Source organism: Chiloscyllium punctatum, chromosome 11 (assembly GCF_047496795.1).
Source record: "Chiloscyllium punctatum isolate Juve2018m chromosome 11, sChiPun1.3, whole genome shotgun sequence".
NCBI lineage: Eukaryota > Metazoa > Chordata > Chondrichthyes > Orectolobiformes > Hemiscylliidae > Chiloscyllium > Chiloscyllium punctatum.
The window spans coordinates 106,886,458-106,904,176 of record NC_092749.1 but is presented as its reverse complement, the minus strand read 5'-3'; the positions used below and the strand labels follow the sequence as shown (position 1 = coordinate 106,904,176).

General features: G+C 46.5%; 1 protein-coding gene across 3 annotated transcripts in view; it reads right to left on the bottom strand.

Moving 5' to 3' along the window:
• The window catches only part of plcb1 (phospholipase C beta 1), an 834,527-nt gene that overhangs the window by 152,699 nt on the left and 664,109 nt on the right, over nucleotides 1-17,719 (bottom strand). For 2 of the 3 annotated variants that reach the window (XM_072581463.1, XM_072581461.1), the window contains exon 15: nucleotides 911-1,033. The exons of the other annotated variant lie outside the window; for it this stretch is intronic. In XM_072581463.1, coding sequence (XP_072437564.1) covers nucleotides 911-1,033 — 123 coding nt within the window. The remainder of the gene's footprint in view (nucleotides 1-910; nucleotides 1,034-17,719) is intronic. 3 annotated transcript variants of the gene reach the window in all.

Sequence of the window (17,719 nt, the reverse complement as noted above, 5' to 3'; positions counted from 1 at the left end):
AACCATGGGCAATATAAGGTCATAGGGATTGGGTGGGTCTGGGTGGGATGCTATTTGGAGGACTAGTATGGGCTGAATGGCCTGCTTCCACACTGTAGGGATCCTGTGAAGGACTGAACTGCCGACTCCATATCCTGTGTTTCTCATCTTATCACCCGTGACTGATGTATTAACCATTCTTGCACCTTGCTCATCTATTAGAGTAATGATAGATCATTACATTACAGTGTAAAGAAAGTATCCCTATAATGCCAGTGTCATATCATTGTGCATTACATACAATTTCACAAAACTGAAACGATTGCAGCCTCTTTAGTGAATATATGTGTCTACTAAACTGGAAATGAAGATATAAAACGAGATTTAAATTACTGCTTCTGGAAAAAGCGAGTCAGTCTTGTGTTAATTGTTAGTTAGTTTTACAGTCCAGAGCTACATAGTATATGGGGATCAGATAGCTCAGTTGGCTGGATGGTTGGTTTGCGAAGCAGAGAGATGCCAACAGCATGGGTTTAATTCCCACAGCAACTGAGGTGACCATGAAGGACTCTCCTTCTCAACCCTTCCCCTCACCTGAGGGGTGCTGAACCTCAGCTTAAACCACTACCAGTCATCCCTCTCTCTCATGAGTCAGCAGCCTATTGGCTGGTCCAATTATGGCAACTTCTAACCTTAAAATGAAGACTTTATAGAGAAAGTGTCACAGACTCAGGAAGCCATACTTAAGACATAACTTTGGGTCCAATCCCAAACACATGACAAAGCCATCAGTAGACTATTTTTTGCATTGAACAACATCCCATTGTTACATTTTAACTCTTTACACTAGCAACACTTCTGGTCAGCTCCCAGACAAATCTATCAGTCTGAGAACCAACACAATATATTGATAACTAACAAAAATTCTGACCTATAGATTTTCTGCCAATTGCTTTCTGATCAGCCACCTCCTTTCCTACTTTGTCAATGGGCTTGTCTGATCCATCCACATTGGATTGTTGAGTAGAATCTGGCTCCTCAGGATTGGAGGATGCTGTAGAACAGATATTAATAAATAGTTAAGATTTTGTGTGTTTTTGATTAAAGAATAGATAACTTTCTACTCCTGTTTCTCTGAGAACTGAGCAAGCTGCAGAGTGCAAATTGTTATGAAATCACACACAATATTAAACACAACGTTGTTGGAGATGGTAATGGCTGGTAATGGATGTTGGACGTTGGATGGTAATGGTAATTTATGTAAAACCAGTCATAACCTGGTTCATCAGAGCACGATTCAGTCATTTTTAAAATTTTTCTTTGAGATCCTGTGCATTAACCATCCTTGCACCTTGCTCATCCATTAGAGTAATAATAGATCATTACATTACAGTGTATAGAAAGTATCCCTATAATGCCAGTGTCATATCATTATGCATTACATACAATTTCACAAAACTGAAACGATTGCAGCCTCTTTAGTGAATATATGTGTCTACTAAACTGGAAATGAAGATATAAAACGTGACATAAATTACTGTTTCTAGAAAAAGCTAGTCAGTCTTGTGTTAATTGTTAGTTAGTTTTACAGTCCAGAGCTACATAGTATATGGGGATCAGATAGCTCAGTTGGCTGGATGGTTGGCTTGCGAAGCAGAGAGATGCCAACAACATGGGTTTAATTCCCACAGCAACTGAGGTGATTCTCCTTCTCAACCTTTCCCCCCACCTGAGGGGTGCTGAACCTCAGCTTAAACCAATACCAGTCATCTCCCCCTCTCTCATGAGCCAGCAGCCTGACTGGCTGGTCTGCCTCAAAAACAGCTCACGAAACCGTTGTATAGGAATTCTTAACATATTTATAAGAAGCTCTTTTGTCAAATAGTTTAACCGAAGCATCAATCCATTTGAGATGAGAAAGCAAATGCTTTGATAAACTTTTCATGCGAATCATCCAGCATTTGTGTAAAAATGTTCAACAAAAGACCTTTATTCCAAAGCAGTTGAGGACTTGATAGCCACATATAACGTTAAAACAGGTTTAGATAAAGTTCTGCTCACAGTTGAGAATGCTAATTTGTTTAAAAAGTATTTGAATTCTCAGGTTTAAAGGAGTTGCATGTCAATATTCGACATTTTAAGAGTTTTACAGAAACAAATAAACTAAAAGCAACATTGACTAAGCACTACATAGTAGGAAACTAGTAATCTAAATGACAGGAATGATATCTTCTTCTTTGACTTCCCCAGTCCATAAAACAAACCAACCTTCCATTCATAGAATCAGTCTATACTTCCCACTGCCTCGGGAAAGTAGCCATCATCATCAAAAACCCCTCCCATCCTGGTTATAATCTCTTCCATCCACTGCCATCAGCCAGAAGATACAAGAGTTTGAATACACGCCCCAACAGATTCAACAACAGCTTCTTCCCTGGTGTGATCAGACGTATGAATGGACCTCCCATATATTAGAGTTGATCTTTCTCTGCACCTTCTCTGTAGCTGTAACACTATGTTCTGCATTCTGTTCTATCACCCCAAAGTACTGAAGTGAGGTATGATTTGTCTGTATAGCACACAAAACAATACTGTTCACTAAATCTTGGTACATGTGACAATAATAAATCAAATAAAGCACACCATATTTATACTTTACAGCCTGTTCTCATCCAATAGCATTCTCAGCTTTCAGCAGGTCAGCTTCTCCCTGCATAGTGGAGTCATAATTTTGAGTAATTGTTAAGCAATGTTCTTTCAGCTTTCTGAGAAGTCTTGAACTGAACTCCACCAGCAAGGCCTTCTCTCAGCAATTCTCTGTCCTGGTCAGGCATGTACAAACCTCTCATAGCATCATGGGATACTTCTCTTCAACCAGAGACTATGTTCATTGCCATATTCTGTCTGATAGTCCACAGAAATACAGCATTCTCCTGACTGCTATCAGAGCTTATGTCTGTCCATTCTGACAGATCACTCTTACTGTGCAATATATTTCTGAGGCTGACCTTCCTCAGGGGGCTAAGGAAAATCGACATGTCCGTAAAGACTCTTAACAATTTTTATAAATGCCCTGTCTGGATGCATCACAGCATGGTACGGCAACTGCTCTGCCCAGGACTGTAAGAAACTGCAGAGAGTTGTGAACACAGCCCAGTCCATCACACAAACTAACCTTCCATCCATTGACTCCATCTACAATACTCGCTACCTCAGAAAGGCAGCCATCATGATCAAAGACCCCTCCCATCCCAGTTATAATCTCTTCCAACCTATTCCATCAGGCAGAAGATAAAAAAGCTCAAACACATGGACCAACAGATTCAAGAACAGCTTCTTCCCCGCTGTTACAGGTATACAATCCTTTATCCGAAACCCTCGGGGCCAGCTGGTTCTCAGAATTCTGAATTTTTTGGATTTCTGAATAAGTGACAGTTTCACGGTGAAATTTTAAAAAATCTTACCGACCAGCAGACGCACGTGTGAGTACTATGAATGCTGAGACAGAATTGATGCCTGCCAGTGCTGGGCCATGCCACATCTGAGTCACGTGGGACGAGTGGGTGTGGAGTTGGGTTAACTGTTTACATGCCAAACAACCTTGCTATGGAGAAAGAAAACTTCACCAGAAAAACTTTGGAATTTGGAGCTTTTCGGATTTCGGATAAAGGATTGTGTACTTGTATTAGATTGATGAATGGACCTCAAATTTTAAATTTAATGTTGATCTCGCTCTCTGTGTACCTTCTCTGCAGCTGTAAGACTGTATTCCTCACTCTATTCTACTACCCTTACGCACTTTGTATGATATGATCTGTCTGTACTTCATGCATATCAAAGTTTTTCACTCTACGTAGGTACATGACGATAATAAATTAAATCAAATGAAATAAACTAAAAAAAAGAAGTGTTTTCAAACAGTTCTGCTGTTCTTGTCTTTGTTCACAGTTGTGCAATATGACATACACATTTCAATAGCCTATCCTGGGCCCCTCTGTGTCCAAGTCACCAAGGCAGACGAGCTCATTGTTGGGCAGAAAGGACAGCGAATCATATTTACCCCTTACTCCCTCTTCATTCCTACATTTGAATTAAAGAGATAGTCCGAAACAGGAGCTCTTCTAAAACCCCGCACAATGAAAGGTTGAGGAAGAAAGGTTATGGCCATGAGCTGATAGCACAAGGGCTGGGGAACACAGTGATTGGGCAGGGGGTGCTGGGCTACAGGAGAAAGAACTCCATGAGGAGTGATGCGCCGGAATCCACAGCCATTGATGATGGCAGTGACCGGAGGGATGATCAATGATTTCAAAAAGGTTTGGACTGACACTCAAGGCAAGCAGTTGAAAAGTGTGGTGCTGGAAAAACACAGCAGCCCAGGCAGCATCCCAGGAGCAGGAGAATCGACGTTTCGGGCATCAGGAATCCTGAAGAAGGGCTTATGCCCAAAATGTCGATTCTCCTCCTCCTCGGATGCTGCCTGGGCTGTTGTGTTTTTCTTCAACTCTGGTCTCCAGCATCTGCAGTCCTCACTTTCTCCTACTCAAGGCAAGCAACCTTTCAGGGTCACAGGGATAGAGGGGAGGGAATGGGACTGACTAGAATGCTCTACAGAGAGATGGCATGGACTCAATGGGCTGAACAACATCCTTCGGTGCTGTAATGACTCCACAACATTTGGGAGTGAGGGCACCTTTTACTCTGAAATGGTGACAACACTTACAAACATTTAGGAGGACATGTTGTGGCTGTACAGGACATTGGTTAGGCCACTGTTGGAATATTGCGAGCAATTCTGGTCTCCTTCCTATCGGAAGGATGTTGCGAAATGTGAAAGGGTTCAGAAAAGATTTACAAGGATGTTGCCAGGGTTGGAGGATTTGAGCTACAGGGAGACGCTGAACAGGCTGTTTTCCCTGGAGCATCGGAGGCTGAGGGGTGACCTGATAGAGGTTTATAAAATCATGAGGGGCACGGTAGGGGAAATAGGAAACATCTTTTCCCTTGGTTGGGGGAGTCCAGAACTAGAGAGCATAGGTTTAGGGTAAGATATAAAAGAGACCTTAGGGGCAGCTTTTTCACACAGAGGGTGGTATGTGAATGGAATGAGCTGCCAGAGGATGTGGTAAAGGCTCTTTTACAACATTTAAAAGACATTTGGATATATGAAATGAAGGGTTTAGAGGGTAATGGGCCAAGTGCTGGCAAATGGACTTGGTTAAGGTTAGAATATCTGGTTGGCGTGCACGAGTTGGCCCTAAGTGTCTGTTTCCGTCCTGTATCTCTCTATGACTCTGATATCCGCTTAAAGCTTCATTATCGACATGATTGCAAGCAATGCCACACTTTGCATCCCGTTCTCAGTCACTCAACTCTTTGCTGCTTGTCAATGGGATGCTATCCATCACACCTGTCGGAACCGATGATTGGTTGTGGGGAATAAAGCCTGAATACAGTTCCCAAGGAGCTCCTGAAATTGCCTTCCATTAACTAACAACTGAAACAGGATCAAACTGCCCTGCTTTCCAAATAGATCGACCAACGTGTCGGCCGCTCATCCAGAAAATAACATCAGTATTGCTTGGGGTCGGTCTCAGTGATCAATCATGCTGCTTTCGCTCATGTTATGGTACAGAGAAGGCACAACAAACTGAATGCTCAACCTGTCTGACAGGTGGAAGCTGGGGAGATGGAGAGTCAGCTCAACTCAAACAAAAAAAACTTACAGTAAAAGCCATTGATCAGGTTTGTAGTTAAGATCACACCTTGCACATTTCCTTGTGTTTTCCAGCATTTTGGAGAAGCGTACACTTATCCTGCCATCTGTTTGTAGCAACTCAGTGCACAACAGCTCACGACCACATACGCCGATTGCTTTTCATCCTGATGCATTGTTACGAAGAAACAAACTCGGTTTGATCTTTGTCGCGATGATAAACCTTTCTGCATCACACCACTGCAACAGAAACGGGAATCGTTCCTGTTTCAACTATGACAGCCTTTTAATTTCACTTGCAACACAGCCAGGGTTTTGGGAATTATTGGACTGAAATCAAAGCTTGGCTTGATGTCAAGTTTTCTTTCAGTTTGGTAGATTGAATCTTCCTGCAGGAACAAGACACCGCTGTTTGGAAGGATTACAAACAGTCGGACAAATCTGCTTCCTATTTATTTCTTCCTGTCCTTTCCATTTCTCATTGCATGAAATTGTATAACCTTTCTTCTTAACTGTGGGACCACGTTAACCCTGCAGTCCTCAGGCACCACCACATCTCCTCACAAACCCTGTTCCCTCTGCCCACCACCAACCCTCTCCCTCAAACCTTGGCAGCAGAGCGGCGTTCGCTCTGGACTCTTCAGAAACCTTTTCCAAACCCCCTCCTAAATGTCGCCGATTCCCAAAAACCCAATGACATGACCAAACTTTCACTGCCTCTTCCTGACCTCTCCCTTCCTAGCTTCACTGCGTTTATTTGTGAACTACATCAATGGCAGTGTTGCCTGGACACAGATACATGGCCTCTTCATGCAGACTGTGCAAATTGAAGATTCTAGTGATTCATTTCCTGGTCTTACCTATGTAAAAACATGTTTTTTTCCCTCAACTGTTCACCGAAATGTTTATTGCACAGGAAATATGTGCTCTTTGAACTCCTTTATTCGCTAAATTAAGGGCCTGGTTTGTGGGCAATCCAACACAATTAAGGGTCCCTCTCAAGGTTGAAGCAGAAAGTGCTGGAGAAACTCAGCAGGTCTGGCAGCATCTGTGGAGAGGTTGGAGCCCAATATAATTGACTCAAAACATTAACTCTGCTTTTCTCTCTCCACAGATACTGCCAGACCTGCTGAGTTTCTCCAGCACTTGCTGATTTTATTTCACATTTCCAGCATCTGCTGTGCTTTGCTTAAAAAAAATTCTGTTCCAAGTTCTAGAGTCCCTGATGATTTTACTTTACTTAACTTGAGTCGAGAATATCTCTGCTGTTGGACAAAAAGAAGCGTAAAAAATTGAACTGAATTGAAACTGCGATGCGGGGCCATTTTAGAGGCTTATAAAATGATGAAGGCATGGATGGGGTGACCAGACCAGGTCTTTTCCCTGGGGTGGGGAAGAAAAAAACTAGAGGGCATAGGTTGAAGGTGAGAGGGGCAAGATTTAAAAGGGACCTAAGGGGCAGCTTTTTCACACAGAGGGTGGTACGTGTATGGAATGAGCTGCCAGAGGAAGTGGTGGAGACTGGTACAATTACAGCATTTAAAAGGAATCTGGATGGGTATGTGAACAGGAAGGGTTTAGAGGGGCAAATGTTGGCAATTGGGATTCCATGAATTTAGGCTATCTAGTCAGCCTGGACGAGTTGGATCAAAGGGCTTTATGACACTATGACTGGAAGGCCAATGCTGCATTTCAGGTTTAACACAAACAACTTAACTCAGATTTAAGATAGAGAGTATTTGCAGTCAACAGCTCTCCTGTCAACTTTTCAAGTGCAGTCACGGTGATAAGATTGAGCTTGTTAAGAAAACAATGCATCTTGTCTAAGACCATGTCCCACATATACTAATGAGTAAGTGCTCTCCAATCGTTATTTTCTTCAACGGTGTTAGTGGAGGAGTGAATGACAGGCAGGTGGACTCCAGTGGTTCAAGAAGGCAGCTCACTTTCCCCACTTTCTCAAGGGGCACCTAGGGATGGGTCATACATGCTGGCCCGGCCCAGAAATGAATAAAAGAAAAACGACAAGGCACCAGAAGGTGTTGGGTGACCACTTCACTGAAATCTTACGTCAGTATCAAACAGGTAACATACATAAAACATGGAGGGGTGGCACAGTGGCTCAGTAATTGGCACTGCAGCCTCACAGTGCCAGGGACCTGAGTTTGATTCCACCTGTCTGCAAAGAGTTTGCACCTTCTCCCTGTGTCTGCGTGGGTTTCCTCCGGGTACCCCAGTTTCTTCCCACAGTCCAAGGATATGCAGGTTGGGGTGGATTGGCCACGCTAAGTTGCCCCATAGTGTCCAGGGATGTGCAGGCTAAGTGGATTAGCAACAAGAAATGCAGGGTTACAGGGATAGGGGTTGGTCCGGTTGGGATGCTTTTCGGAGGGTCAGTATTGACCTGATGGGCCAAATGGCCTGCTTCCTCACGATAGATACCCTAGGAAGGGCAGGAGGAATTCAGCGTCTGTGCGGTACTTTGTCTCTCTTTCTCTCTCTCTCTCTCTCCACAGACACTGCCAAACCTGCTGAGTTTCTCCAGCACTTTCCACTCTAATTTCAGATTCCCAGTGCATGCAGTATTTTGATTTCTCCTGGACAGCACACGGAGCTGGTTTTACACGGGGCAAATGTTCCAACTCCAAACACACACGTAGCAACTGGAACACCATGAGCTCGCCAGAAGATTGATCGGTTAGACACTCACTGCACTGTTGGCCTAAGTGGAAACAGTATATGATTAGAGTTGGTGCTGGAAAAGCACAGCAGGTCAGGCAGCATATAAGGAGCAGGAAAATTGACGTTTCGGGCAAAAATCCTTCATCAGGAAATGACGAAGGTCTTTTGCCTGAAACGTCGATTTTCCTGCTCCTCGGATGCTGCCTGACCTGCTGTGCTTTTCCAGCACCAACTCTAATCTAGACTCTGATCTCCAGCATCTGCAGTCCTCACTTTCGCCTGGAAACAGTAATATGCTGATATGCACGACAACAAAACAGCAGCAATGCTCGAAGGCACCCGGGAGAACCTTATCCATCATTGTTCGGAAAAGAGGGCACTAAAAGAGGGGGGGTGCAACTTGTTGCAGAGTCTGGAATCTGTGCTGAAAACAACAAATGCTGGAGGTCACAGTGGGTCAGGCAGCATCCATGGAGAGAGAGCAAGCTAACGTTTCGAGTCACAGTGTCAGAGAGAGGTACAGCATGGAAACAGACCCTTCGGTCCAACCCATCCATGCCCACCAGATATCCCAACCCAATCTAGTCCCACCCAACCCATACCCCTCAAACCCTAGGTAAAAACCAGGACTGCAGATGCTGGAAACCCAAGTCTGGATTAGAGTGGTGCTGGAAGAGCACAGCAGGTCAGACAGTATCCGAGGAGCAGGAAAATCGACGTTTTGGGCAAAAGCCGTCCTCCAAACCCTTCCTATTCATATACCCATCCAAATGCCTCTTAAATGTTACAAATGCACCAGCCTCCACCACTTCCTCTGGCAGCTCATTCCATACACGTACCACCCTCTGTGTGAAAATGTTGCCCCTTAGGTCTCTTTTATATCTTTTCCCTTTCAGCCTAAACCTATGCTCTTTAGTTCTGGACTCCCTGACCCCAGGGAAAGGACTTTGCCTATTTACTCTATCCATGCCCCTCATAATTTTGTAAACCTCTATAAGGTCAGCCCTCAGCCTCCGACGCTCCAGGGAGAACAGCCCCAGCCTGTTCAGCCTCTCCCTATAGCTCAAACCTCCAACCCTGGCAACATCCTTGTAAATCATCAATGAAGACAGCTGGGAGCTGGGTCAAAGACGCAAGTTTTAGGGGGAGTTCTAAAGTACAGATAGTTCCACTACAATGACATAGTTGCGTGCTTGTGCAACCCCGTGTTATAGAAACATTGCGCTTTGCAAACAGCGCTTAAAGTGTTGGCGATGCAATCGCATTACAGCCAGCACACGCTTTAAAGGTTCGTGTGTTAGAAACAGTGCCCCCAATTCATCAATTGCGTCACTGCGAATTCGCTTGAACGAAACTGGTGCTATTAGCAGAACGACAATTACACAGCTCAGGGACCAGAGTGTCACAGGTATGCTGACAGGATCTGAAGGAATCACTGTCAGTGAGGTCACACAGCAACAGATCAGATAAACGGTGAGGTTTCTCAAACGGTAACTGGGTAGCACATACTTCACTTCAGGACTAAAGACATCCAAACAAGACCGCAGGAACTCCCAGTCTTGAAATACACAGTTCCTGAAGAAACAACATCCTTCATGAGGCAAGTTAATCACTAAGGAAGAAGTGTTACTCTTTCATTAAATAGTGAATGAAAGCATTTGACAGCGTAAAAACAACCATTTCCTCCACGTGGCTAAGTCTGGAACAAGGGGGAGAATTAAACCCAGATTGTTCAGCACTTCTTCAAAGGAACATAGAAATCAGAAACTCAGTCTCCCTTAAGGAGTTGGGGATTAGAAAGATTCCGAACTGAGAAGGGCTGATTTTTGGTAGATCGGTAATTTCTCTCAGAATTCAGGAACTGCTAAGGGCTCTGATGTAAAGGTGGGAAAAGCAGAGTTATGGATAGGGATCAGATATGATCAAAACGGATAGCGAACAGGCTGAGTGACTTTCTCCTGTTCCCATTTTCCCATCACTCCATCATCATTGTGTTAATCTGGTGTTTTAGGAATTGAAAAGTGATATTGGAAGTTGATACTAAATCTGAGTCATTACATATTACAAAACAACTTCTAAGTAATATTTCAGTTCAGTAACATTACCAAGGAGATGATGGTACAGTGGTATTGTCACTAGAGTATTATTTGGGAAATCCAGATAACATCGCGGGTATTCAGGTTCTCATCCTGACTTCGCAGGTGTGGAATTTGAATTCAATTGAAATCTGGAATTACGAGTCCAGTGATGATAAGGAAACCATTGTCAATTGTTGGAATACCCATCTGGTTTACCGGTGTCCTTTAGGGAAGGAAATCTGCCATCCTTACCTGGTCTGGCCTACATGTGACTCCAGGCCCACAGTGAAGTGGTCGATTCTTAACTGCTCTTTGGGCAATAAATACTGGCCTGGCCAGTGACACACACATATCCCATGAATTAATAAACAAAAAGAATTACAAAACAAGACTGAATAATTTCAGGAACGAAAACAGAAGTTGCTGAAAAAGCTCAGCAGGTCTGGCGGCATCTGTGAAGAAAAATCAGGATTAACGTTTCGGGTCTGGTGACCCATCCTTAGACCTGCTGAGCTTTTCCAGTAATTTCTGTTTCTGTTCCTGATTTGCAGCATCCGCAGTTCTTTTGGGTTTTGCTGAATACTTTCAATGTTTTACGATTACCTGTTACCTGCATTGGAGTCGAGAGTGTGGCGCTGGAAAAGCTCAGAAATCAGGAATCCTGATGAAGGGCTTTTGCCCAAAACGTCGATTCTCCTGCTCCTGGGATGCTGCCTGACCTGCTGCGCTTTTCCAGCAACACACTCTCGACTCTGATCTCCAGCATCTGCAGTCCTCATTTTTGCCTGTACCTGCATTATCCTGAATTGAGCACGAGGTGGCAGTATAGACTAAATAAAACAAATCTCTTGATTTATCAGTACGAGGACACTATTTTTATGGTTACTTAATTAAGGAATTAAACTTCACAGCAGGAGCAGACAAATAAAATCCCTCTTGCGTAGTCCGCGCTCATTTGCACCACTAAAAGCAGAACAGTTTGAAAAACATTTAACATGTTTAGTTTGTTTTTCCGGTCGATTTGATGGGTCTGAAATCAGCAACAGTGGCCCTCGTGAAAACAGTGCACCACCTTTTATCACAGTCAGAGACAACATTGAGGGGTCACGAAGTCTGGAGGTTTTTTTGTCAATGTTTGCCCCAAGCAGCTCTGAGACGCAGGACTCTACTACGCTCTATGGTCTGTTACCCAGGACGTACACCGAGACGAACACCGACTGTGAGCAGAGGACCACCAACATGGTGAAAGATGCTCTTGGCTCTGCCTAAATCTTGTTGGTCCTCCAGAGCAAGGAGTCGACCCTGACCGAATGCTGCAGACTGGCACCCACCAAGGTCCAGGACTATGTGCTTGAGGGACGCACCAAAACCTGGGGCAGCAGCCGCCAAGGCGCAGTGGGAAAAGACCACCGTCTGAGGTCTTCCTGCTGAAGATAAATGGGGGTCCGTTCAGTTACTGCCCCCTCCTGGTGCCTCAAAGTATCTGTAAAGACAGTCTCGTACAAGAAATAAATGCCTTGTGTTTGTTTGTTGGATAGAGTCAAACTCTGATGTTTGTTGGTTTCTTCGTTGGCGACTGAAACAGAACCGAGCTGCGTCAGTGACTGTGTATGTCTGTAATTATTTTTATGAATATTAAGCATATTTTTGAAATAAGAGATAGATGACTGTGGTGAGTTTAGCCTGAGGGTCGCCACACCTCAGGCTTGGAGTGAGATTGAGAAGGAGGGACCTTCAGAGATACCTCGGCCGGCGTAGGAATTGATGTTAAGCATCACTCTGAATTTGAAACCAGCCAACTCAACAGCCCAACTCACTGATACTGTAAAATAACGTGGGTGAGCTCCTTTGGTTGAGAATGCTTGACGTCAATTCATTGTTGGGCTCTGAGAAGCATAAGAACAGAAGAACCCGCAGCAGGAACAGGCCATTTGGCCCCTCATTTCTGTTCTACCCCTCAGCACAATCATGGCTGCTCCTTTCCCTCAGCCTCACCTTCCCGCTGCTCTCCAAATCTCTCGATTCCTGCAACCCCAGACATCTCCAACTGAATTTCCTCCAGCCAGAGAGAATCCACCTCCATCTGGAGGCCTAGAGTCTTTCATGGACTTGCAAAGACAACACCAAAGAGTACCAAAGACTTGCATTTATATAGCACCTTGCACGACCAGAGGATGCCTCAAAGCACTCTGGAGCCAATGAAATGCAGTCATGGCTGTTTTGAAGGAAATGTGGCCAATCTGTGCACAACAAAGTCCCACAGTCAACAATGCAATAATGAGCCATTTGTTTCAGTGGTGTCAACTGAGAGAGACGGACATTGGGCAGGACACCAATAAGAACTGCTGTTGCTCCTCTATCAATACTCTTGTGGGATCTTTTCTCTCCATGCAAGGGTGCAAGATAGGGCAACTCATCCAAACTCATCCGCGACAGTGCAGCACTCCCTCCATACTGCCCTGGAGCACCAACCCAGGAGTACAGTGCTCACGCCTCTGGAGTGGGGCTCCATGGTTAATTGAGAGATGTGCAGGTTAGGGTAGATTAGCCATGGGAAATGCAGGGTTAAAGGGATAGGGTAGGGGCGTGAGGCTGGGTAGAATGTTCTTCAGAGAGTCAGCATGGACTTGTTAGGCCAAATGGCCTGTTTCCACAGAGCAGGGATTCTATGATTCAACCAGTTGCCTGCTGATTCAGTTGCGGGCTGAACATCACTTCCCGAACCATCGAAACGTTCAAAACATTGCAGTATCTAATTTCTGGATCTGGATCGGCAGACAGTACTGAACTGGGGGGGGGCGGGGGGGGGGGGGGGGCGGGGGGCAAGTGGGACAGAGAGCAACGTGGCCACATGCAGAAAGCTCATTGAGCAGCATCTGAAACCGAAATACAATGAGGTTCTGTACCCAAAAACAAACCTGTCTTTGTCATGTGACAGAAAGTTAAAAATATCAACTGCATCAAAATTGCTTGAGATAATGTGATTGTCAATGTACAAGTTTTAATAAGCAAACATTTATCCTTTCAGTTCAATTATCTCCAATGGATAGATGGCACCCCGACAACAGGGTAAATGGGTTCTGGATTACCAGGACTGGTCAGGCAGAGTCTGACTGCATTGGGAGAGAAGGATGGATGGGGGTGGAGTGGGGGGGGGGCTGGGTAGCTCTGCTGAGGGCCCTCACAGTCAGGGAGACGGCCAGGCGAGGCGGCAAGACATCCTGGAGGCTGCTTTACTGGTTCAATTGGTCTTTGGGTCGAGGGTCAACCGCTGATAAAATGTGACGATGATGCAACAATGGACAGGTCACTCCCTCCCTCCCTCCCTCTCTGTGACCTGTCTTGCCTCCCTCAGCCATTTCCCAGGGGAGCTGCTGCAATTCAAACCCATTTTAATCATCACCTCAGACAAGACGGGAATCTCAACTCGCTGTCGCTGACCAGCGTTCCACAAGAGTTCTTTTCAGTATTGGCAATTCGATTTGAACCTGTGGAACACTTATCCTCAGTGAGTGGGGGGTACCTTTGATTTGATTCGCGTTAGGTTACTTGGAAACTTACTTGACCAATTTTATCAGGGAGGGACTGTTCTTCTTGGCTTCCAGAGATGATGATTGGAAGTCGACAATCACAAAACCTCCGAGGGAAGCGAGAGGACTTCACACGGAGGTCCATTGTAGTGATTTGCCACACGCGGGAGCTGAGGCACAGAGTGCTGTGTTGTTCAAACGGGCAAGCCAGGGGGCCATTTGGAGAGTGACGCTCGGTCAATTCCATCAGAGAGGCAGAATAGATATCGCAGGCTAAATACTGCGATGTAATCTTCTGAGGGCTTCTGGCCTGCCTCTTTGTTGCTATAGTACACTTCGAAACTGTTTCTCAAAACTTTCGTGAGACCTAAAGAGAAGGTACTGCTGCTATTGCTGGTGGGAGACGGTACTCCTTCATGTGCACCACCCATTCATTTCCGGGCAGTTTGAGAAACAATTAAACATCGTCACTTTGTGAACAGCCAATCCATCCATTATGCAACGAGTCACACTCCAGCGGGCTTACTTCATTGAGAAGAAAGACCTTGAACGGTCCAAGGAATTTCCCATGCAGCCTCTGCCCTGGCATCTCATCTACCCTTGTACCTTATTAAGGCAACATTATCACGGGTCAGAAACCACACGTTATTTTACACGGGCAGATTTCCTGGCAACAGCATAACCTCAACGATTCCCTTTAATTAGATGTCACCCGGCACTGAGTTTGTGTCTTTCATTTGCTAATGAAATGTTGAGCCCCAAGAGGTCAGTGAGCAGGAATAAATGAGTCTCCACAAGTACAGCACGTTACTGGATCACTTTCACAACATGGACTGAAGATTTCTGTCAAAGAGGAAGACAACATCATTCCCAAAGGCGGAGAGAACAAAACTGACCGGAGCCCAAGTGTGGAGAGCCTCAGTGTGGGAGTAGAGACAGAGCTAGACCACGACTGACACATTGTCAAACACATTTTATGACAACTAAGTCAGTTCTGCAAGGTATAACATAGAATTCAGCCCCTCACTCCCCAAACGGCGCAGCTGATTTGACTCAACCACCTCTGTTCTCAGCAGGAAATACTCATCTAAAAGTCACGCTAACCATCCTGATCACTGAAGACCCGTTTGGTTTGGGAACTGAGCTAGAATGTAATGTGTGATAAACGATGACCACTGACACCTCTGTACCCATGTGGCCAGCAACAGGAGCTGGGATTCCAGTGACCAGGAGGTAGGGACATCAGTGACCAGGAGGGAGGGACATCAGTGACTAGGAGCGGGGATTCCAGTGGCTAGGACAGGGAATTCCAGTGACCAAGAGTGGGGACGCCAGTGACCAGGGGTGGGCACATTAGTGACCAGGAATGGGGATTCCTGTGACCAGGAGCAGGGATTCCAGTGACCAGGAGGTAGGGACATCAGTGACCAGGAGGGAGGGACATCAGTGACTAGGAGCGGGGATTCCAGTGGCTAGGACAGGGAATTCCAGTGACCAAGAGTGGGGACGTCAGTGACCAGGGGTGGGCACATTAGTGACCAGGAATGGGGATTCCTGTGACCAGGAGCAGGGATTCCTGTGACCAGGAGCAGGGATTCCTGGAATCCTTGCTCCTGGTCAATGGAATCCCAACTCCTGGTCAGTGGAATCCCTGCTCCTGGTCAGTGGAATCCCTGCTCCTGGTCAGTGGTATATCCACTCCAGGTGAGTGATGTTCCTGATCGTGGTCACTGGAATCCCCGCACCTGGTCACTGATGTCCCTGCTCCTGGTCACGGACCGACCTGCTCCTAGTCACTAATGACCCCATTCCTGGTCACTGACATCCCTGATCCTGGTCAGGGATTCCACTGACCAGAAGCAGGGATTCCAGTGACCAGGAGAAGGGACGTAAGTGACCAGGAGCAGGCCCATCAGCGGTCAGGAGTGGGGATTCCAGTGACCAGGAGTAGAGACATCAGTGACCAGGAGAAGGGTCCTTAGTCACCAGGATGTCAGTGACGATGAACAAGGACATAATTGACCAGGATCAGGGACGGCACTGACCAGGAGCAGGGATGTCAGTGACCTGAAGTGGGGACATTAGTGAACAGGAGTTGGGATTTCACTGACCAGGAGCAGGGATTCCAGAGACCAGGAGTGGGGAATCCAGAGACCAGGAGCAGGAACAATGGTGACCAGGAGCAGGGATTCCAGTGACCAGGAGCGGGGATTCCAGTGACCAGGAGATGGGACGTCAGTGACCAGGAGCAGGGACTATAGTGACCAGGGTGGGGAATCCAGTGACCAGGAGAAGGGACGTCAGCGACCAGGAGTGGGGATTTCATTGACCAGGAGCAGGGACATCATTGACCAGGAGTGGGGACACTAGTGACCAGGGCGGGGATGTCAGTGTCTAGATTAGAGTGGTGTTGGAAAAGCACAGCAGATAAGGCAGCATCCGAGGAGCAGGAAAATTGACGTTTCAGGCATAAGCCCTTCATCAGGACTAGAGGATTGGAGAGATAAATGAGAGGGGGGGGGGGTGGTAGGGGTGGGGAGAAAGTAGCAAGGAGTACAATCGGTGAGTGGGGGTGGGGATGGAGGTGATAAGTCAGGGAGGAGGGTGGGGTAAGGTAGCAAAGAGTACAATGGGTGGATGGGAGGGGATGGTGGTGAGGGAGTGGCGGTGAAGGAGGCCCAGGGCCTCCATGTCCTCGGCAGAGTGGGAGGGGGAGTTGAAATGTTGGGCCACAGGGCGGTGTGGTTGATTGGTGCGGGTGTTCCGGAGATGTTCCCTAAAGCGCTCTGCTAGGAGGCGTCCAGTCTCCCCAATGTAGAGGAGACCGCATTGGGAGCAACGGATACAATAAATGATATTGGTGGATGTGCAGGTAAAACTTTGTTGGATGCGGAAGGCTCCTTTGGGGCTTTGGATGGAGGTGAGGGAGGAGGTGTGGGCGCAGATTTTACAATTCCTGCAGTGGCAGGGGAGGGTGCCAGGATGGGAGGGTGGGTTGTTGGGGGGTGTGGACCTGACCAGGTAGTCACGGAGGGAACGGTCTTTGCAGAAAGCGGAAAGGGGTGGGGAGGGAAATATATCCCTGGTGGTGGGGTCCGTTTGGAGGTGGCGGAAATGTCTTCAGATGATTTGGTTTATGCAAAGGTTGGTAGGGTGGAAGGTGAGCACCAGGGGCGTTCTGTCCTTGTTATGGTTGGAGGGGTGGGGTCTGAGGGCGGAGGTGCGGGATGTAGACGAGATGCGTTGGAGGGCATCTTTAACCACGTGGGAAGGGAAATTGCGGTCTCTAAAGAAGGAGGCCATCTAGTGTGTTCTGTGGTGGAACTGGTCCTCCTGGGAGCAGATACGGCGGAGGTGGAGGAATTGTGAATACGGGATGGCATTTTTGCAGGAGATAGGGTGGGAAGAGGTGTAATCCAGGTAGCTATGGGAGTCGGTGGGTTTGTAAAAAATGTCAGTGTCAAGTCGGTCGTCATTAATGGAGATAGAGAGGTCCAGTAAGGGGAGGGAGGTGTCAGAGATGGTCCAAGTGAATTTAAGGTCGGGGTGGAATGTGTTGGTGAAGCCCCCATCATGGCCGCTTCCACAGCCACTTCCACCCCTGACAATTCCTCATGCACCACATGTGACATCACTTCTGCCCCTCACATCATCACTGATGTCACACGCTCAGTGACGTCCGCCCCTCCCCCCCCCCCACTGCCGAGGTTGCCACCACTTCCGCCCCCACCAAC